This window comes from Perognathus longimembris, chromosome 9 (genome assembly GCF_023159225.1).
Source record: "Perognathus longimembris pacificus isolate PPM17 chromosome 9, ASM2315922v1, whole genome shotgun sequence".
Taxonomy (NCBI): Eukaryota; Metazoa; Chordata; class Mammalia; order Rodentia; family Heteromyidae; genus Perognathus; species Perognathus longimembris.
This window is the reverse complement of record NC_063169.1, coordinates 38,643,525-38,665,912: the sequence shown is the minus strand read 5'-3', so window position 1 is coordinate 38,665,912 and position 22,388 is coordinate 38,643,525. Positions and strand designations below refer to the sequence as shown.

The 22,388-nt window shown below is 37.4% G+C and overlaps 1 protein-coding gene across 1 annotated transcript in view; it reads left to right on the top strand.

Annotated features, from left to right (window-relative positions):
- Nucleotides 1–1,135: 1,135 nt before the first annotated feature.
- Nucleotides 1,136–22,388, top strand: part of Trappc3l (trafficking protein particle complex subunit 3L) — a 44,214-nt gene continuing 22,961 nt past the window's right edge. The window contains exons 1-3 of the mRNA XM_048354626.1: nt 1,136–1,177; nt 4,844–4,941; nt 8,231–8,330. Of these exons, the coding sequence (XP_048210583.1) occupies nt 1,136–1,177; nt 4,844–4,941; nt 8,231–8,330 (240 nt within the window). The remainder of the gene's footprint in view (nt 1,178–4,843; nt 4,942–8,230; nt 8,331–22,388) is intronic.

The following is a 22,388-nucleotide window of genomic DNA, read 5'->3' as shown; positions in this document are numbered from 1 at the left end:
ATTATTCTGTGAGGTAGGTATTAACTATTGCCATTTCACAGATGTGGAAACTGAGCCACAGAACAATAAAGTGGCTTGCCCAAAACCCTGCTGCCAGTAATGGGGAAGAGGTATAACTTCACATGAGCTTTTCCATTCCTCCCAGGCTATTTTACCTATACCACATTCTTCTTCAAAATATTCCTGCATCTGTCACTTTATAGGAAAAAGATGGCAAAGCAAGAAAGACAATTGTCTCAAGCTGTCAAAGGTAGGAAATTACCTTCCTAAATTGAGTTTTAGGCTTCTATTTCTGAAATGGCTTTGATCTTGCAGTTGTCAAGATGAGATTTCTTGTTGAAATTTTAAATACCTATACTTCTGCATAAATAAGCAGAACCTTCAATAGCTCAGGAACTATCAAAGGAAAGCTAAGGGCTTACTTTCTCTGCCAGAATCTTTATACATTATTAAATTATAGAGCACCCATTTGAGCAACAGTAAAAGGAACAATTCACCCATTCACCCACTGACCACTCCTTAAAATTACTGATTGCTACTTATGAAGAAGAAGAAGAAAAAGCAGGTTCTTTTGAATATTATAACCACACAGATGGAGGTCTGTGTGCTGAGGTCAAGGTGATATCCATTTAAGTTGTTGATCAGGTTTGAACCCAGGATTTAGTACCCCCCAGTTTGCTGATCCTGTCTCTCTTATATGACAATCGATACAAGACTGAATAATGCTAACATTGAGATCTATCTTGGATTGTGAGGGTTTCTGTTTGTGATTTTAGAACAGTGCATTGGCATGAGAACAAAACACCACTCTTGAATTCCCTGGGGCTAAAGAATTTTTAGTGTTTCTAGTCTGACTTCACACTATCAGCTTTCATGGGTCTGAATTCCAGCTCATCCTCACAAGTGGATCGTTCATTCCACCGGTGCAGGTTACGTTAGGGACAAGACAGTCCTGTTGTCCATCATTTTTGTTCTGCTCTTCAGCTCAGCAGAGAGAAAACCTATAGAGAGCTAAAGTCGCACTCCTGTCTCAAAGCCAGGAGGAACTGGCAAAAGCAAAGGAAAAGGACAAAGGACAGAAGCACCTGTGAGACAGAAGGAAAGAGACTGAAGACCACATCCTTCACCAAGCACCATGTCTCGCCCTCCACCCAGAAGACCAGAATACCATAAAATTGTAAGGTCTTATTATAAAGAAGCTTTTTTTTCTACTTTGTGGGAAATGTTTTGTTGAGTGATTTTTTTCCCCAAAATTGTTTTCCGAAGGTGATGCTACATGTAGAACATTTCAATAGGGCTTGGTGGGGATTAGCAATGACACCTATGGGGAGAGGCACAATTACCTCTCACAACTCTAAAAGAGTAATCGATTCTTGGTAAAGATTTCAAGGCCTTCTTTTCTGAGTAGTTACATAAAGAAAGGTGTCATTTTTCCTTTTGTATCCAACATAAAATGTGAAAACATGAGGCAATTCTTTGCCTTCCATGCACTTGAAGTAGAAAATGCATAGAATCAACTATGTGACCAGTTAAATAGGAATAAGATTGTCAAAGTTATCTAAGGTTTGTATTGAGAATATAGTTCCTACTCTATGTGTTCATAGCATCGGTACAATTATGCTTCCTAAAATTCCAAATTAAGGGTTAAGGTTAAATTTTATTTTTTCACAGATTCAGCTTATGTTTTAATCTCTTATTATCACTTTAGCCATTTAGATGTAAATTATGGCTTATTTTAAAGCTATATTAATTATTTCAGGAGCTGGATGGTTATTTGTTATAATTAAGTAATTTCAGCCTTGGGTAGTTTGGATTTGATGATTCGTTAGCACACCCTGATTAGAAATGTCTATAGACAGTTCTCTCTAGCATTGTGGAACTGTGGCTTGCTTTCTAAGGGACTCTCACATGCTAAAACATAAGAGTATATAATTCATACTGTAGCTAAATCATTTAATATGCATTTAAGAAAACACTTTTATCCTGATATAGCCAAAACCTCTGCAAATAATAGTATTCTGTTTTTTCACATATGAGTGTGATGGCTTTTTATTATTTTGAAAACTCTGAAGATAATTTCAAGTTTATATTTCTTGGAATTTGAAACCCAAATGCATATGTGGTTTGAGGTACAACCTGTGGTCATGAAGCTGAATGAAGAAAAGGAACTTTTATCGATAAAAAAACTTGAATGTTTAAAAATAGTAGTATACTGAGAGACAGAGATAGAGAAAAAGGGATAGAGATAGAAATAAAGGGGGAGGTGAGATTATTTGGGTGGCCTAAAACACAAATGGGCACAATGGTGAAGCTATTTTGTGTAGACAGAGCACCATTTTTCTCCTTTTCTTTTTTTGAAATCGTACTACTATAAATAACTTAAAAATTATTCTCTCCTCTCTCTGTCTCTCTCTCCTTCAGCTTCATTTTTTATGCTGTAGTGTTGATACGTAGCAGTATTATATTTTCTGCAGTAGTAGATATTTATTTGTAGTTTATAAGCATTTCTTGTGATATAGGATTAAGTTCTCAGAAAGTTTAAGAACAGAAATAAAATTGAATACTGATGACCCTTAGAATTGTGTTTAAAAATGTTACTCATGGGGCTGGGAATATGGCCTAGTGGCAAGAGTGCTTGCCTGTATACATGAAGCACTGGGTTCAATTCCTCAGCACCACATGTATAGGAAACAGCCAGAAGTGGCACTGTGGCTCAAGTGGCAGAGTGCTAGCCTTGAGCAAAAAGAAGCCAGGGATAGTGCTCAGGCCCTGAGTTCTAGCCCTAGGACTGGCAAAAAAAAAAAAAAAAAAAAAAAAACCCAAAACAAAAATGTTACTCATGTAACTTATATCCTTTATTTCCTACTAAAACATTAGTATACACATTTTTCTATGCCTTAATTACATATTACCCATCAATATATAATATGAATGAGTATATAATATGTATTAACAAGCATCTAGGACATTTTGGCTTATATTTTTCACATGAATCATCTCCATGGGTGCCAAATAACATTTAGATCCTGTTTCTTTAAAGTTATTCAGTGATAATAAATAGTCTATCTTACTGAAAAAGAATATTTTTTTATCACATAAATCCACACCAAGAAAGGGGACATTGGTGGTGTTGGACCAACTTGAGAAATAGTTACATCGAAATAGTGTAATGACTTATAGAAACCACTTTGTTAAACAAGAAATTTATTGGAGTTTCTAAAAGCTATTCCCATGCTTTAAAAATCCACAGATTATGAGACCCTCAGTCCAAGATACCAGGGCTTAGAGCCTTTTTGCCACCTGAAATCCACATATGTCCTTTGGTGGAAACACAAGAGTATGGGTGAAATGAGATTATTTCAGTGGAAGGAGACCTGCCTCAGTCTTCCACTACCTTTTTTTTCTCCAGGAAGAATAGTCCCTTCACATACTCAGCGAAAAGTACTATATCAAAGTACAGACCTGGAGCCTTGATTGACAATTCTGGCTTTGGCCACGCTTGGCCGGTTATTTTGGAAACTTTCCTTCATCCTCCTGAAGCCTCATTCTCTCTTCTATTGAGTAACAGCACTGGAAAAATGAGCTTTAGAGAAAAAATATTTTATGCAGGATCTTGCTATACATTCCAGGCTGGTCTTGAACTCATGACTCTCCTGACTTACTCTCACAAGTGTTGGGATTATAGATGTTGCCACTACACCTAGTCCCTTCCCTTTCTTATGTAACATTCAATAGCAGAAGCAAAAGAGGTTTTTTCAAAATATATTGGTCTTTGTCTTCTGTTTACCACATGTTCAACCTATCTGTGCTAAATGAGATTTAAATTAACCCATTTTAGTTTTGATTTGGAGTTCACCTACAGGTAAAACAAATTTTTACAGATCCATAAAGAAATCACAAATTCCTGTTTTGTTTTTTTTTTAATCAAAAGGAAAAAATACACAAACTTGCTTCTGAAGTTGGACTTATCCTAAAAGACTCTGGCAGATTTAGAGCTTATTGAGGATTATGCAGACTCATGAAAAGTCCAACCACTTATCCCTTCCAGATGAAAACAGAGTAGAAACCAAAGGCCATTCCAGAGCAAGTGGAAATTGTCTTCTGAATTAGTAATTAAAAAACAAAACAAAACAAACTTCCAGGCTGGGAATGTGGCTTAATGATAGAGTGCTTGCCTTGCATGCATGAAACCCTGGGTTCAATTCCTCAGCACCAAATACACACAAAAAAGCCAGAAGTGGCTCTGTGGCTCAAGTGATAGAATGCTACCCTCAAGCAAAAAGAAGCCAGGGACAGTTCTCAGGCCCTGAGTTCAAGCCCCAGGACTGGCAAAAAACAAAAACAAAACTTCCTTCATGAAAATGCATGATACATTACATAATTTAAGTGAATACATAGAAATATAATCTCATATTAAGAAAATAGTTATTGAGGTGTGCTGGTGGCTCACGTCTGTAATCCTACCTACTCAGGAGGCTGAGATCTGAGGATCAAGGCTCAAAGCCATCGTGGGCAGGAAAGTCCGTGAGACTCTTACCTCCAACTAACCACCACAAGACCAGAAGTAGCACTGTGGCTCAAGTGGTAGAGCTCTTGCCTTGAGCTGAAGAGCTCAGAGACAGTGCTCAGGCCTAAAGTTCAAGCCCCATGAACAACCAAAAATAAAGAGAAGAAAATAGCTCTTTCCTCAGCCTTAGCAAAGCCAAATGTAGGTACAGTTGTTCTCAAACGTGAAATTTGTTGAAATAATAGGAAGGTAGGAAAATTGAAAAATAAACAGATGCTCGCATACAGTCATGATTTTGCCTACCATCAAAACCCACCCTTTTTTTTTTCTCTTCAGAACAAAGATCTCTTTGTCCTTACCTATGGAGCTCTGGTTGCTCAGTTGTGTAAGGATTATGAAAAGGATGAAGATGTGAACACATACTTAGATAAAATGTAAGTAAAGTCTCATCCTTGTGGAATAGTCATTGTTTCTTAGCATTATATACTTTTTTTCCCCACATGTAGTAATTTGCTGTATGGTTCCAATGAACCACATCTGGAAAATGAATTTCATTTCTTCTCCTGATTCATGGGTTGATAGTATAAATTCATAAGAATTTCCTCGGATATCTCAACTGTGAAATGTCTTTGCTTTGAGTTAGAAATCATTTCCTTTTTGGCCTCTTACACAAAGAAGATGTAGCAAAACTGAATTCTTTTAGTATGGAACATAAATTTGATCCTTTTCTTCAGTCTTTTTTTCCCCTAATATAACCCATTACAATATAAAATTTGCATACATCACAGTAGAAAATCTATGAAAGTGTATGCAAATGCTAATGGGAGTTGTCCAAGAACAAAACCACACCATGGAGAATTATAGGTTGAAGGGAGATTTTCTTTTTTTCCTGTATAGTGTTTTTATTGCTTGGATGTTTTTACCATTACTATAATTGACTTGAAAATATATTAAATAGAAAACCTTACTTTAAAAAATGAAGCACATTCCTATATTAATGGGAATTTCCTCCTGCCCAAATTCAGCCTTTCAAATTCTTCCAAATAATTATATAAACATCTTATTGCCAAATAATAAAATCTGTCAGCATTTTTTCAACTCTCAACTAAGGACTATGAAAAAAATCACAATAGAGAAATGAAAAATATGTTGTACCATGTCTTAGGCTGGTGAAAGGGGAAATTAAAGCTAGCCTTTTAGACTTTAAAAAAGATCTCATTGATTACATTTGATTACAGAAAAGGGTTCACATTAAGAGAAAAAACTTGAAAGGTCTCTCATCTCTAACTTTTTTCTTTCCTTTTTATGTGCTTATTCTCTTCATTCATTTTGGAAAAAAATTTTTGAGTTATGGTACACATGCTTATGTTCTTTTCTAGTTTTAATTTTTGCATTTCTTCTAGATAAAATTTGCCTTGTTTGTTGGAATAGCTGTAGAAAATGAAGAAACTCATTTACTTGGCTAAAAATATATTTGGTAGGCCAGTTGAGTGCAGATGTTAATAATTACAAATAAGGTATTCGTTAAAAATAGACTTTGATGGGCTGGGGATATGGCCTAGTGGCAAGAGTGCTTGCCTTGTATACATGAGGCCCTGGGTTCGATTCCCCAGAACCACATATACAGAAAATGGCCAGAAGTGGCGCTGTGGCAGAGTGCTAGCCTTGAGCAAGAAGAAGCCAGGGACAGTGCTCAGGCCCTGAGTCCAAGCCCCAGGACTGGCCAAACAAACAAACAAAAATAGACTTTGATTCATAGCTTTCAACAATGTTGAACAAATATTTATATTCATTAATGTCATTTAACAATGCTTTCTTGTTCATTCAAAATTTATTTTCCTTCCTATTTAATAAATAAATAAAAGTTGAAAGACTACAGAGAGACCTGCCCTTAAACAAAAAAGTTTCCACATTTGACTTTCTTTAATAGATTTTGAAAGCATTTTACACTTTTAATTTGACATATTAGTATCTGCTTTGCAGAAACTTTTGACTAAAGCAAAATATCAGTGTCTGCACAGTGTATAATGCTCTGACTTCCATCACTGTTCTCAGTGGCTGTATCTATGGTTATGTACATATCGATGATTAGAACATATTGAAAATGGCCCGACATTTATATAACAAATAACCAGATATGGCTCAGGTTTATAATCCCAGCACCCTGGAGGATGAGTTCAGAGGATTATGAGTTCAAGGACTAGCTGGGCTATATAGTGATTGCAAGGCCTATCTGGGATACATTAAAATACCCTGGCTCAAAAATCAAGAGAAAGACAGAAAGGAAGAAAGGAAGGAAGGAAGGGAGGGAGGGAGTGAGGGAGAGAGGGAGGAAAACAAGGAAAGGGAAGGGAGGAAAGGAAGGAAAGGGAAGGGAAGGAAAGGGAAAGGAAGGAGAGAAGGAAGGAAGAAGGAAAGGAAGGAAAAGATGGAATAATTTTTAACCCTGCTTCAACTCTCTTTTAAAAACATTCTGTTATTTAAAAAGCTTTTTGGTGTACCCTGGCTATAATTACTAACTATCTTTTCTTGAAAGTCACATATGTAAATTGTTCTATCCATTCAGAAATATAAAGTATCTCACTAGATTTAGTGAATTAATAAACATGCTGACATCAAATCTATTTCTCTCTATTTTTCATGTCATCAGAGATATCATCCCTTTTTGGAAGAATTATTGTCTTCAATATTTCTATTTTATGTTCTATCAAATTGTCTTGTTTGTCTATGTACATGTAGCTGTGACTTTTTTTTAAAAAGCATTTTTTAAAACTAGTGGTTTAGGGCTGGGGATATAGCCTAGTGGCAAGAATGCCTGCCTCGGATACACGAGGCCCTAGGTTCGATTCCCCAGCACCACATATACAGAAAACGGCCAGAAGCGGCGCTGTGGCTCAAGTGGCGGAGTGCTAGCCTTGAGCGGGAAGAAGCCAGGGACAGTGCTCAGGCCCTGAGTCCAAGGCCCAGGACTGGCCAAAAAAAAACAAAAAAAAAAAAAAAAAAAACTAGTGGTTTAGCAAAACCAGCATTCTTTTTATTTCTATTATTAGTAGAACAGGATTTTTCAAATGGAAGCCAAGATCTTATAAAACACACTGACACTTTTCTGTAACCCTCTTAGAAATTTAACCATTTCTCAGTCTATCTTATTTACATTCTCAGTCTTACATCCTATCTCAAGAACTGTGCTTTAGCTATACCTAGAGCTACTTGCTTGAATGAGTCAGAAGGCAATAATAATAATAATAATACCTTCCTACAAGCCTACCATTGGTTTCTGTGGAATAAAAACAGACTTTTCTGAACTTGTCTTCCCACCTGTAACTACACACTACACACACACACACACACACACACACACACACACACACACACACCACACACACACACACCTTAGGTATCTTAACTATCTTCACTGTTAATTTTTTTCTGTTCCATTCTGTTCTTTTCAGACCCCATCTTAGGTATGAATGAGTACCCAGGACTGATACAGACACCAGCCTTCTTTAAGTTTAATATATACTGTCAAATTTGGGCCAGTCTCAACACTAAATCAGATTCCTCTACTCGGAGGAAAGTAGTTAAGATTGACTGTGTGTGTTGCTTTCTGTGTACTGTGGGACATTATGAAGACCACTGCCAAAGGCCAGTTGTCTTATCAACATTTGGTTTAGTTTGTTATCTGCTTGTACAGAACACATTATTTTTCCCCATCATCTCCAGGGGTTATGGCATTGGGACTCGGCTGGTGGAAGACTTTCTGGCTCGCTCCTGTGTGAGAAGATGCCACAGTTACTCAGAAATTGCAGACATAATTGCCCAGGTAAATGCATTTCTTTTTCTCTCCGTAAATTTTTGTTTGTTGTTGAGGTCAGATCCAGGGCCTAGGTGCTCTGCTGCTGAGCTACATCCCTAGTTCTGTCAAAGAAACTTTGATTCTTTCTGAGCTTGGTGGTTTTTTGTTCAAGTTGGATACATTCCATCTATATACGTTTCTAGGTGCTGATAGAAGGGATTCTGATTGAGAAGTATTGCTTCCCCACAGAGATAGAGCTATCGTAAGCTGAAAGAGAAATACTTCCAGGCACTTATGCATCTATAGATTTTCTCAATTGCACAGTATGTGTGTGTGTGTGTGTGTGTGTGTGTGTGTGCATGTGCAGTATATGTGTTAAAGTGAGACAAATGTCTTGCAAAGGCAAATGGTAGGAGAGTAAAACAGACAATCTTATAGCCCCAATCATTCCCCAGGCCAGTTTCCTTATAGAGCCTTTGCCAGCAAGTACAGAAGATACAGAATATTGTTATAATCATACCCAGAGCAATGCTTTTCTAAGAGAGAAATCAAGCACCTGCATGTGCTGTAAAAGCAAATACAACCCAGATGTGTGGAAGACAAATTGGAATTGTCTGAGACTAGCTCCATTTTCTTAGAAATAAAATTGTGAAATACATCTTTAACTGGTATTCCTTGGATCTCCAAGCCTATTGTTATTAACTTACCAGTGCTACTTTGTGTAAGACCCAGGAAGCACTCATGCATAGGAAATATTTAAGGGGTCCTGTTTTGCTGTCCCAACATTCATATAGCTGACATAGTCAGCCTCATTCTTATTTCCTCTTCTGATTCTTAATATTGATACACATGGGGGCTGGGGATATAGCCTAGTGGCAAGAGTGCCTGCCTCGGATACATGAGGCCCTAGGTTCGATTCCCCAGCAACCACATATACAGAAAACGGCCAGAAGCGGCGCTGTGGCTCAAGTGGCAGAGTGCTAGCCTTGAGCGGGAAGAAGCCAGGGACAGTGCTCAGGCCCTGAGTCCAAGGCCCACGACTGGCCAAAAAAAAAAAATATATATATATATATATATATATATATATATATATATTGATACACATGACTAGATTGACTCTTCATGTGAGTAATGGTAGCACTACCACAGGTGCTCTGTGATTCTTCCTGCAGCCGTTTCCTTTTTGTCTTTTATCCTTAGTAGTACTCAGAGATAGGCAGACTGGAAGTTTACTATCCCCATTCTCCAAATATGAAAGCTATATCCCTGAATGAATATGAGGAAATTGAAAAAGCGTATATTTGAAAAATGTGTGCATTAAAAATACAGTCCACTTACTGAAATGATCATTTTAATTATTTCATGGTTAGTGAATCATGAGAATAAAAATGGGATCATCCAACCTTAACACAGTGAGTTTATCATTTAAGCAGTTGTTTTTTTTAAGGTCACTTTCCATTTCTATTGGCAGAATATAAACAAGATCCTGAAGCAAAGGATTGAAAGACAAAATAACTTTTCCCTAAACCAAATCTACAGATACTAGCCATTTTAGTGGAAAGTAAACAGAGTAACTAAATATATAAATGTAGATGTCTGTGTTTAATGTGTGTCTAGTTGGTAGCCCTCTCAGGTCTGTTGATTAGTAAGGCTCAGTGTTTCAATCATGATGGTAGTTGGACAACCCTGAGAATTACTTTCTTGACCTATGGTCTAATATATTGTATTGTCTTCATATGACTATATAATACTAACCATAAAATATGTCTAAGAAAAGCCAAGGTTTCAGATTATTATGGTAGAATATTGGCTGATAATTTGAAAAAAAATCATGCAATGTGAAAAACGAAACTTGTTATATACATTTGTTTTTAAGGTTCCTTCTTCAGCTTTGGTATTTGAAAAAGAAAATAATTCCAAGGGTGAATTAGAGACTGCATTCTAACAATATGTTAGCAGAACCAGTGAAAGTTTTCATTTCTCCCTGTGGATATGTTTGTACTTGTATTATACTTTTTTCCATTTAATAATATAGTCACTCATGGAGTTTTGTTTTTTGTTTTGGGTTTGGGTTTGGTTTGGGTTAATTTGGTCTCTTGAGGCAGAGTTACTATATGTAGCCTCAGCTGGCCTTGAATTTGTAATCCTCCTGCTTTCACTTCTCTAGTTCTGGAATTACAAGTTTGCTACACTGTTTCCAGCTTCATTTATGTTTAATAAGACATAATTAGAGAAAGGTTTTTTTTCAAATTTTTATTATCAAACTGATGTACAGAGAGGTTACAGTTTCATACGTTAGGCATTGGATACATTACTTGTACTGTTTATTACCTTGTCCCTCATACCCTCTCCCCCCTCCCCCTTTCCCTTTCCCCCCCTGAGGTGTTCAGTTCACTTACACCAGTTTTGCAAGTATTGCTTTTGTAGTTGTTTGTCTTTTTTTACCCTGTGTCTCTCAATTTTGGTATTCCCTTTCAATTTCCTAGTTCCAATACCAGTATACACGGTTTCCAATATACTTGGATAAGATTACAGAGATAGTGTAGGTACAACCACAGGAAGGTGATACAAGAACATCATCAATAATAGAAGCTACAGATACACATGGGATGTTGAAAGTAGTTACAACTGTGATATAACAATTGTCTCCATAACATGGAGTTCATTTCACTTAGCATCATCTTATGTGTTCATAAGGGTATAGCTATTGGGCCTTGTGGTGCTCTGCTATGACTTGCCTAAACCTGTACTAATTATTCCCAATAAGGGAGACCATAGAGTCCATGTTTTAAAGAAAGGTTTTAAGTTCTGCTAAATAAAGAGCAGTGGACAGATGAATATGGAGGTATTTAGAACCTTATTACTTATAATATATATGTGTATATATAGACGCATATATTATAACATAACATATAACATAAAATATAAATATAATATGTATTAATATAATATCTAAAATCAGTATAACATACTATATATATGTATATATAGTATTAGATGTTATTCCCTCTCATACATCTGAAGATCAGAGCCCTTAGTCTAGAGAAATGGTCCAACTGAGCTTTAGTTAGAATAGTGGAGCCATGCAGATACTCTTCAGTTCCCTGTTGCTGTTATACTTGACTACAAAATAGTCCATATAACTGAAGAGTTTCCATGGATTTGAAAGGGACATTTCCACTTAATTCATTTAAATCAGAGAAAGAAAAACCTAGGTTTCTGTGGTAAGATTAAAAACAAAATCAGTATAAGAAATAACTTTTAGCTAGGTGTGGTAGCTCAGGCTTGTAATCTCGAAAGTTCTAAGTCTAAGACTGAAAGATTGTGAATCTAAGACCAGTCAGTACTACATAATGTCTCAAAAAATTGCCAAGAAAAACTTTAAAAATAAATATTCTTGTTTTTTGTTTTTTTGTTTGTTTTTGTTTTTGTTTTTTGCTAGTCCTGGGGCTTGGACTCAGGGCCTGAGCATTGTCCCTGGCTTCTTTTTGCTCAAGGCTAGCACTCTACCACTTGAGCCATAGCGCCACTTCTGGCTTTTTCTGTGTATGTGGCACTGGGGAATTGAACCTGGGGCTTCGTGCATGCAAGGCAAGCACTCTAGCACTAAGCCATATTCCCAGCCCTAAAAATAAATATTCTTATCTTCAAAACATCTGTTAACAAATATTCTGTAAAAGATATTCCCCAAAGATGGGGGCTGGTGGCTCATGCCTGTAGTCCTAGCTATTCAGAAGGCTGAGATCTGAGGATCGTGTTCAAAGGCAGCCTAGACAAGACAGTCAGTGAAGCTCTTACCTTCAAGTGGAAGTGGAGCCACACCTCCCCTTAATGATAGAATGCTAGCCTTGAACAAAAGAGCTCAGGGATAGCACACAGGCCCTGAGTTCAAGCCCTAAGACTGACAAAAAAATAAAGTAAAAATAAAAATGGTATTCCCAGGAATAGCTAAGATGACAAGAGGTCTCATATGTCATCTTCTTTTTTCCCCTGTTCCTCTGTGTCAATATCCTCGCATGTCCTGTCAGCCATGTGAAGAACACAAAGTGGATATAACTAGGCCAACGTTAAGTACAATGTATCTTTCTTTGGGGCCTGATTCAAGTTATGCTATTTATAACCTAATATTTAATATTCTAATATTGAATAAAAACTAATTAAAAGAGAGAAAGATGAAAAGGAAGAGGGGAGGAAGGAAGAGGAAGGGATGAAAGCCATCTTCTGTTGGAGTCCTTTGAAGAGAGAGCTTTTCTGAGCTCGGGGGTTACTGAGGATGCTCCCCAACTGTCTAACACACTTAAGGGCCCCTTGAGTCCCTTTCATGAGAAACTCTGCAATCCATCTGACAATTTGGTTTTTCTAGACACCCAATTAAAGAAGAAAAGGAAAAAGAAGGACTAGTGAGACATGTTGGATGTTGTGTACAGAGAGAATGGGATTTCTATCTCAGCCAAAAAGAAAACTCCACAGAAAGCTATTTTGCCTTTAAAGGAAATAAAGCAGCTCCCAAAGATACCCTAACTTTGATCAGGTTAGAAATGAGTCTGTTTGATATAAAATTGGGGAAAACAAACATGTGCAATATTTGCTTAGCAAATCTTCCTTGTCTCGATGGTCTTGCACGGCCATCATGATATAAATCCTTGCCTTACCTCTGCTATCCTCAGTGAACCAGGAAAAGCTCCACTTTCATGCCCATGCAAGATGCTTTCCTGACAATTAAGAAAACATTCCATCACCTTCACCTGTCTCCTATGCAGAGTAATTGTCTCTGGTCTTTGCACATTTTCTTCAAAGGCTTGATTTTTCACTCCTTAATCATTTTCACTTCATAGGAAAATAATAACAACAGCAACAGCTAGCTTCTCTTCCATCAGGTGATGATGGCACCCATTTCAGAAATCTTTTGACCCCAATGAGGGGGTCAGATTTTTAGTTATGAATCCACCCACAGATGCTTGGCTTGTAATTAGCAGTGTGCATTCAAAGATCTGGCCTCGGGCAGCATTATCTCATTCATCTTTGTCAGCTCTCTTCAGAGGAAGCAGGGTAAAGGGTATTGAGTCAGTGTTAGAGATCTAGGGCACAGTCACCGGAAGCTTAATCACAGGCAGCAGCAGTTGGGCTCTGCTGGGCTGCCCTCCTAGACCGCACATGGTCCAGCACCCCTGTCCACCTCCTCAAAAACTGAGCACCCAGCCACCCTGACTTTCACAGAAGCCAGGATCTCCAAAGAGAAAGAGAAGGCACAGAAAGAAAACGGACTCAGTGAAGACAAGCAATTCCTCGGAGCTAGCAATAACCCATAAGAATGTTCTGAATTTACCCTCTGCTCTGCACTTGTTCATGCTTCAAGGAGGAGGACCATAGGACTAGAGGCTTGTTTCTGTAGGGGAGTAGCTGAGCAGGTGGTACAGAAAGTGGGAGGACCTGACTTCATCTCCTGACTACTGCCAAAAGGAAAAAAAAAGTGATGAATAGCCTTAAGAATTAACAATATGCTCTGCTTTCTTATTTTTCTCACTTGCCTTTTCCAAAGAGATCACTTTAGCACTAAGCCTTTGACAAATTCTCTCAGCATGCACTAGACCTCACATTTTGCCCTCTAGTGGCCTGAAAAGAAATTTCATGACAGAGGCCAGTCCGTCCTAAACTTCATATAAGCTGATGGTCAGTCTTGAAGTTCAACTTCTTATATTATTAAAATGGACCTAGCTCTAAAATGTGATCTTTGCCATTGATCAGTTTGCTTTTTTTGTGATGTCATCCAAGCATACCTGCAAACATTAAGTAAGACAGTATAGCTGGTCCTCTGTAGCCATTGTGCCACATCTGTAGACTCAAACAACCAAAGGTTAAAAGCAAACTGAAAAAAATTGTCTGTACTGAACATGTACAGGAGTCTTTCTTGTCGTTAGCTCCTAAGCAATATGATATGACAAATGTTTATGCAACATTCTCATATATTAAATATTACAGGTAATGAAAAGATGATCTCAAGTATACAGGTGAGGCTAGGCATGATAGTGCATGCCTGTGATCCTCCCATCTTGGGAGGCCAACATAGAAGGATTGTAGTAAAAGGACAATGGGGGCAAAGGTGTAATACCTGAAAAACAAACCAAAAGCAAAGTATTGGGGGTGTACCTTAAGTAGTATAGCTCTTGGGAGACTGGCCCTGCCTTCAAACCCCAGCAAAACACACACACACACACACACACACACACACACACACACACACACACACACACACACACAATGAATTATATGCAAAAGCTGTGCCTGTGACATTCTGTAAAGGGATTTGAGCATCCACAGAGCTTTGTATCCATGAGGGACCTGAAACCAGCCTCCCACAAATACTGAAGAATACCTGTCATTTCTAAACCTTGCAAGTAGCATTGCAAAATAACAATGAAATATTGGAAAACAGAGATTTTCTTCATGAACGTTCAAAATAATTCCCACATCACTTACATATTCCTTTTAAGAACCATGAAGTTAACTGTGACATTAGTCCCATTTTATTTAGGTAATAATTTGAGACTTGTATGATATCACCACAGTTCTCTAAGATCTTCAATTCGTCTGATGCATTCCAGTGCTTTTTCATAAATTTTTCCCCTAAAATGTACTTTTAAAGTTTTTTCCTGTTATGATAACTATTCTGAAAAAAAAACCTTGTAGTTGCTCTAAATGAAAATATGCAATTTACAGAACAATCATAGCTGATTTTAGATATGGAAGAGAAATATTAGAAGATTTAAATGTTATTTACAAATCTGTATGTTGTCTTTTAATTCATTCTTATAGAAAATACTGTTGTACCTGCTTCTAGTCTAAGAACTAGGAACATCTCCTTATTGCATAAAAATGTTTCAGAATGTCCAAACACATTTATGATAAAAAAAACATTTTATTACTTGAGGAAACTAATTATCTTGCAAATCAAGATAATTTAGGAAGACTGGGCTTAACCAGGAATACCAGTAAAGTAACTTAGGTCTTGGGATATAGTTTAGTAATACAAGTTTTCCCTAACATGTACAGGGTCCTGGGTTTGATTGCTAGTACCACAAATGTAATTTAAACACAAAGAGCTCTGCTCTTTCTCAGGAGGTAAGTGCTAGCCTAACCCTGCCAAAACAAGTAGAGATTAAAAGAGTCTACATTCTACACAGCCACAAGTACACTATTAAGTGTTAATTGTTTCATTTTTGTGGAAACTGTTTCCATATTAGTTAAAGGAGACTTCTTTCAGCTATAGTCCTCCTGACTTTGATATTGCTTTCCTCAGCTAAAATGTAGACACTGAATTATTAACTATATCCATCAGAGCTGACTGTGATGGGTGTATTTTCTAAAGGCTTTCTCACAGCATCTATACGTTCGAGTATCAGACAGTATTCACAACCTCCTAGTCATGCACAATTTCTCTTTATCGGGGTTAGGACAGCTTTTATTGCCAGGTCGGTGTCAATCTGTTGATTTTTCTGAGGTGCAATAGCAGAACTTATCACCTTTCAGTTTACCCTTCACATCAGTGGTGCTATCACTTAGTAGGAGGTTTAAATAGAGAAAAATACAGTATGAAAAGAATGGCAAAAACCTGACATGCTGATCTTAAGATTAAAATATTGGAATCCAATATTCTGTACTTGTTGGGAATTCTGGAAAGCAAGAATGAGATAATATCTTTTTATAGCATATAAATTGAAATTTTACCTTAATTAAATAACGGGAGCAATAACTTTTTGGTGAGTGATATAAAATCAATGAAATAATTGAAAGGAAATATTCATTGGAGGAATGCAAATGAGTATTTCCAAAAGAAGGGAGGAAATTTAAATGGTGAAGGCAGTAAACACATAAACTCTCCAGCAAAGGATATCAGGAAATCCAGAGGGGAATCTAAATAGCAGAAGATTTTACTCTTACTAAATCATTTTCATTTTTCTTTCTTTCTTTCTTTCTTTCTTTTTTTTTTTTTGCCAGTCCTGGGGCTTGGACTCAGGGCCTGAGCACTGTCCCTGGCTTCTTTTTGCTCAAGGCCAGCACTCTGCCACTTGAGCCACAGCGCCACTTCTGGCCATTTTCTGTATATGTGGTGCTGGGGAATCGAACCCAGGGCCTCATGTATATGAGGCAGGCACTCTTGCCACTAGGCCATATCCCCAGCCCGCAAATCATTTTCATTTTTAACAATGCCATTTAAATATGCCATTTAAGATTATAATTGAGTCAGGCATGATGGTTCAAGCCTGGAATCCTAGCTACTTGGGAAGTAGAGACTGGAGGATTGTGGTCTGAAACCAGTCCCTGAAAAAAAGAAGTTTGCAAGACTCCATCTAAACCAATGCTTAAGCTCAGTGGGACACACCTGTCATTCAAGCTATGTGGGAAGCACAATGGCTGGGAGCTGTCATGTGTACCTGTCATCCCCAGCAGAACAGGGAAGCACAATAGGAAGATTATAGCTCAGGCCATCCAGGGCATAAAGTAAGACTACTTAAAAAACAAGCCGTGCAAAAAGGGGCTGGTTGACTTGGTTCAAATGGTAGAGCATCTATCTAACAAGTGTGAGGCCCTGAGTTCCATCCCCACTACAACCAAGAAAAAAATGAAAGATTAAAATGGAGTCTATACAAAATGATTCCGGCAAATTATAGCAATCATACTATCTATTATTTTTCTGAGTTGCAAGGATCACAGGAAAAACTCTATATCTATAGAATATTAACTTCCAACACAGGTTTGTATTCAGAAACAGTGATTTCACCTTCAGCAGAGACATCTCAATCTATTAGGCATTTTTGTTGAACAAGCTGTAGCAAGTGCCAAAGCTGGGAATGTTAACCAGTGAGAGCTCAGTAAGGAGCCACACACACACACACAAAAATAATAACATAGTTTCAAATGGAATGTTGGAAATAACAACAACAAAGATAAGTCACTTATTTCCAAACCTTGTAGTTCATTTCGCTTAAGGTCATCATATGTGATCGTATGTACATTGCTATTGAGCTATTTCCCCCTTTCTTTTATCTTTTTTCCCCGTGGCTTTACCCCTGAATTCAGTGTAACTGACTTTGGTACACTGGATATTGTGTGTATGTTTACCAGAACCAGGGAAGGGGAACACCAAAATGGAGAGACAAAGGGTAAAAGGTGAACCAATGCAACAGCAATATTTACAAGACAATATGCTGTAAACAAACTGTACAATTCCGGGCTGGGGAGGAAGGTGGAAGAAAAACAAAGGAGGAGGTAACAAGTTTGATAAGAACTGTACTCGCTGCCTTATGTATATAACTGTAACCCCTCTGTACATTACTTTGAAAAAAAATAAATAATAAAATAAGAACATACATAGAAGACTGAATGTAAAAAGTACAAATTACATATAGGAGATTAGCTAGGAAAAAAAAAAGAAAAGAAAAGGGGAAAAGATTAAGAGCCCTGGGGCTGCAAGACAATACACAAAAGAGAAAGGTATTTTGAAGGAGGTTCCTCTTTCCAAACCTGAGCTCAGATCTGCTTTCAGAAGGTGAGATTTCAGGGCACCAGTGGTAAACAAGGCAGTGGGGCAGGCACAAGTCAAGAAGAGGCATGCTGCAGCCAGATGAAGATCGCTCCTTTTTTTTTTTGCAGTATTTTCTGAAGCACCTTCTATGGGCAAAGGAGGAATGTATGTGTAGTCTACCCACATCATCACAGAGCAGGCAGCTTTTGAGCTAAAAGGTGATCATCTGACCACAGCGCAGAAAGCATGAGCCATCCTGATGATCAATAATTTCTGTGGCCACTTTTGTGTTTGTCCTCTTGTGTTTGACCCTTTCACACTTGCTTTAGTGCAATTATTCTTGCCTTCAGTACAATGATAGCTGGATGGTAGGGAAAGTGAAGGAATGAAGGAAGGAAGTCATATTCTTCTCTGGCCAGGTCAGTGTCAACTTCCTGGAAACAAAAGCAGTGAGGAAAGCACAGTTTTCAATATTAAAACTTCCTTCTCAAATAAGCACTTTCGGTTAAACTTTGTGAAATTTACTAAACGTAGACACTGTCTTTTTTGTTACCCCCCGGTGGTGGGGCTTGAACTAAGGGCCTGAGTGCTGTCCCTGAGTTTTGCACTCAAAGCTAGTGCTCTACCACTTTGAGCCACAGCACCACTTTCAGTTTTCAGGTAGTTAATTGGAGCTAAGAGTCTCACAGACTTGCCGGCTCAGGCTGGCTTCAAACAGAGATCCTTAGATCTCAGTCTCCTGAGTAGTGAGAGGCACTGTCCTTCTCATATATTTTTTAACTCTTATTAACCAAACCTTTCCTCTTAGTTGATCCCATGATGAATTCTACTCTTGCTAATTCATTATTGCTATAAGTTCCATTGAAGAACTTTAGACCATTGTCCTCTACTCTGTGGAAGCCCCTCAGAGATGCAAGGCACAGTGGCCGTTACCACTCAAATGGACTCTGGAGTGTGAACTTGGGGTTAGATTTAAAATCCATATTACGGCTTTTATAGATTTTAACTCAACCAGATTTACTTTCCAAAGTATCTACAAATTTTTACTGGGCCCAAGGTGAAACTTAGTCTTGCATGAAGCAGGAGTTACAGCATGGAGGCAAGTAAGCAAAATTGACAGACCAACCTCAGAGAGGAAAGGAAGCTCATGAATAACCTTGCTTACACAGAAAATGGAACAACATGAGTCTACATTTTAATGTGCTAATCCATCTGTGGAATCTAAATCATGCTTTGTGCCTTCCTGATCTTCCAAGAATTTTCTGTTGATTAGCATTATTAATACACACATACATATATATGCATATATATATTCATTTTCCATCTTACTAAGAATGAGTCACGCACAGCAGTATGCATCTGAAATATTCAGGAAGATAAAGTAGGGGCACCTCTTGAACCCAGGGACTGAAGGTCAGCCTAGGAAACAGAAAGACCCAATAAGAAAAAAAATGCAAATAATACAGTTTCTCTAAATAATAATAGCATATGTAGACTTTGTTGAATTTGGTATTTTATCCAGTGAATGTATGGTTTGTTTCTGGATAGTTTTCTCTCCCTCTTAAATTTGTAAGCTCTTTAAAGGGAGTGAAAAATCTCCAGCACTGCTGTGGTTCGGTGTAGGTTGTCATCCATGTAGACATGCATTAAATGTGAACTTAGACAATATTGAAAAGACTTTATCATACAGCTATACATTGTTCTTCTAGTCTGTCCAGAAGTGGGAAGTAGACCACACTGGTCTCTAAATTGGACTTGAACTGTGACTTCCACCACATGCAGAAGGATCATAGTATGTCCAGCATACATATCTCACTGCATTCAATCCATTGTTCAAAATGTGTCTGGTGGTTTATAATAGCAAATCTTCAACAAGAAGATTTGAACTTCAGTAGGACCTAGGAAGAAAAAAAAAATAGCTGATTCTTGTTAAATAATACATGGTGAAGTTACCTTGAACAGTTTTTTTTTATCAAAATGTTTATGTTTTTCCATTATCTGTATGCATATAGAAAGTTTCATAAGAGAAGACTTCCTTCTACTCTGAAGTCAGTGTGGTTACAAAACACAAACACTAAATAGGCAGTCATATCACATATTATATTTCATATTAGTAGGAATTAAACTCATCATGGGGTCAAATTATATTAGATTGCATTAGATTACTTTAGCTTGCCGGCATTTAGGTATTTTAGATCTAGGGCCTTATTTTGGGATGGAATAGTCAGGCTTCATAGAAAAACAAATGCTGTCTTCTGTCTGTCTTGTTTGAATTTCCAAATTTTAGATTGTACTCTTTTTTTTAAGAACATTGCTATTGTAAAGGTGATATACAGAGGGGTTACAGTTATGTAAGTGAGGTAATGAGTACATTTCTTTTTGAACAGTGTCACTTCTTCCCTTGTTTTCTCCCAGTGTATCACTCCCCCTCACAAGTTGTATAGTTCATTTTCAACACAGTGTCAAATGAGTATCACTGCTGAATTTGTTCACCTTTGGCCCTCCATTTCTGTGCTCCTCTTTAACCTCCCCTAAGCAGATAAACTTACTTACAATACAAAAGGTACAGAAATTAAAAATGGTGACAAAGGAGAAAAAAAACAAGAAGCAAAATAACATAAAACCTCTTATTTCCACTTCATGGAATTTATTTCAATAAACATCATTTTATATGATCATATGCGCATAGCTATTGTGCTTTTGTGATCCTCTCCTAAGAATATCCTCCTTTGGTCTCACTTTGTGAATGTATGTTTACTTGTAAATTTATAGGCGCTTTCTAGTTTTATAACAAATAAGGGAAACCATGTAACCTATATTTCTTTGGGTCTGGCTTACTTCCCTTAATATAATTTTTCCAAGTCTTTCCCTTTCCTTACAAATGGTGCAATATCATTCTTTCTGATGGAAGCATAGAATTCCAGTGTGTATATTATCATTCAGCAGCAGGTTTTTGTGGTTCCCTTTTTAGTCCTCTAATAGCTTGGTGCTCTGCAGTTTCTCTACTTATTTCACTCTAATTCTTTTTCTTTCTATTCAGGCCCCGTGTCTCCAATGCTACACAGCTTTTCCTGCCTCAGTTTCTGCTCTCTTTCTGTGGGCATTGTTTGACCTTTGCCCAACCAAACCATGCAAACTGATTTTTCTCTATCTCATGCTCCAAGCTCTGAAAAGAGACTTTAACTTGTCCAGTCAATAACTGGCCTCAGTCTTGTAAAGTTTCCATGCTAGACCATAACAGAACCCTAAACAAACTATAGAATGACTACTGAGCTCCCAGACACCCACTAGAGCATATAATTACTCTGGCTAGAATGGCAGATAATGAGACCCAGGGTGTAACATCACAGCACCTCCAGGGAGGAAGGGTAGCTGAGGGAGAACCTCCTGAGATTTCCATAACAGAGCAAAGGCACTGGCAAATCTCCATTCCAACAATGTAAACTTACATTAGTACAATCAAATTAACTTCACCTGTGAGCCCTCTGTTCTCCCTTCTTCATCTTACTGAAATAGATCATTGTATTCCATGTTCCAGAGACTAGAATGTGGAGAAACCATTAGAAGAAAACAGGCTCCATTTAAAATGATTACTGCAAGGTATTGAAGTAAAGCAAACTCTTTGTTATGCATTTTTCAGATAATAATCAAGTAAGCAAATCTTAAAAAGAAAAAAGCTTCCCTTAGGAAATCATCCAAATGAAACCACATTGTTAGTGGAAAGCAAGTATTTTAAATCATTAGTGAGACTGGGGCAGACATTTCTCAGAACAGTACGCTCAAAGGGATGCTTTGAGAGAAGAAACAGAGGTAAACAAATCTTCACTAGAAAAAAAAATGAGGCTTTTCTACAGGAGAAAGTGATAGCTTTCCTTTTGAGCTTACGAAAGAACCAGTATTAAAGAACCAGTATTGCTCGGTTTCTCTAATCCTATAGGGGTTTCTCTTTTATAACTTTCCTTTGTCAAGGTTTAGACCTTTCTCTTGACTTTGTGTTTTTTCAAAGAATGTTGCCGAGATGACCTGATTGTTTATGTGAACAGGAGAACTTCCCAGGGAAAATGAACAAGAACCAGACTACTCAAGCCAGAGAAAATATCTATGAGGTTGCTTGCTCGCTTACTCTCTTTCTTTCTTTCCTTCCTTTTCTTTCTTTTCTTCCTTCTTTCTTCATTTCTTTCCTCTTTCTTTTTTTTTCCTTTCTTTCTCTTTCATGTACTCTTTTTCTTACCTAAAAAAAGAGCTTTGTTTTGTTATCAGAACTGGGTTTGAACTGAGTGCTTTGTGCTTGCGAGGCAGGCACTCTACCACTTGAGTCATGTGTATAACCACTCCACAAAGTTTTGCAGTGTTATGCTCTTATATTTTAATAACTCTTCTTTCTTTTTGTAGAGGCAAAAAGTAACTATCTTTTCTTTTTACATTTGTCTTCCTTCAGTTTTTAGATTATGAGCATTGCCTAACACCTTGAATAGCCTTCCCTTCATAATGCTACATGCCAAATGAGAAATATTCCTGTCTGATCATTATTTTATCTTTCTTTCATTAGGATGAAAATTGCA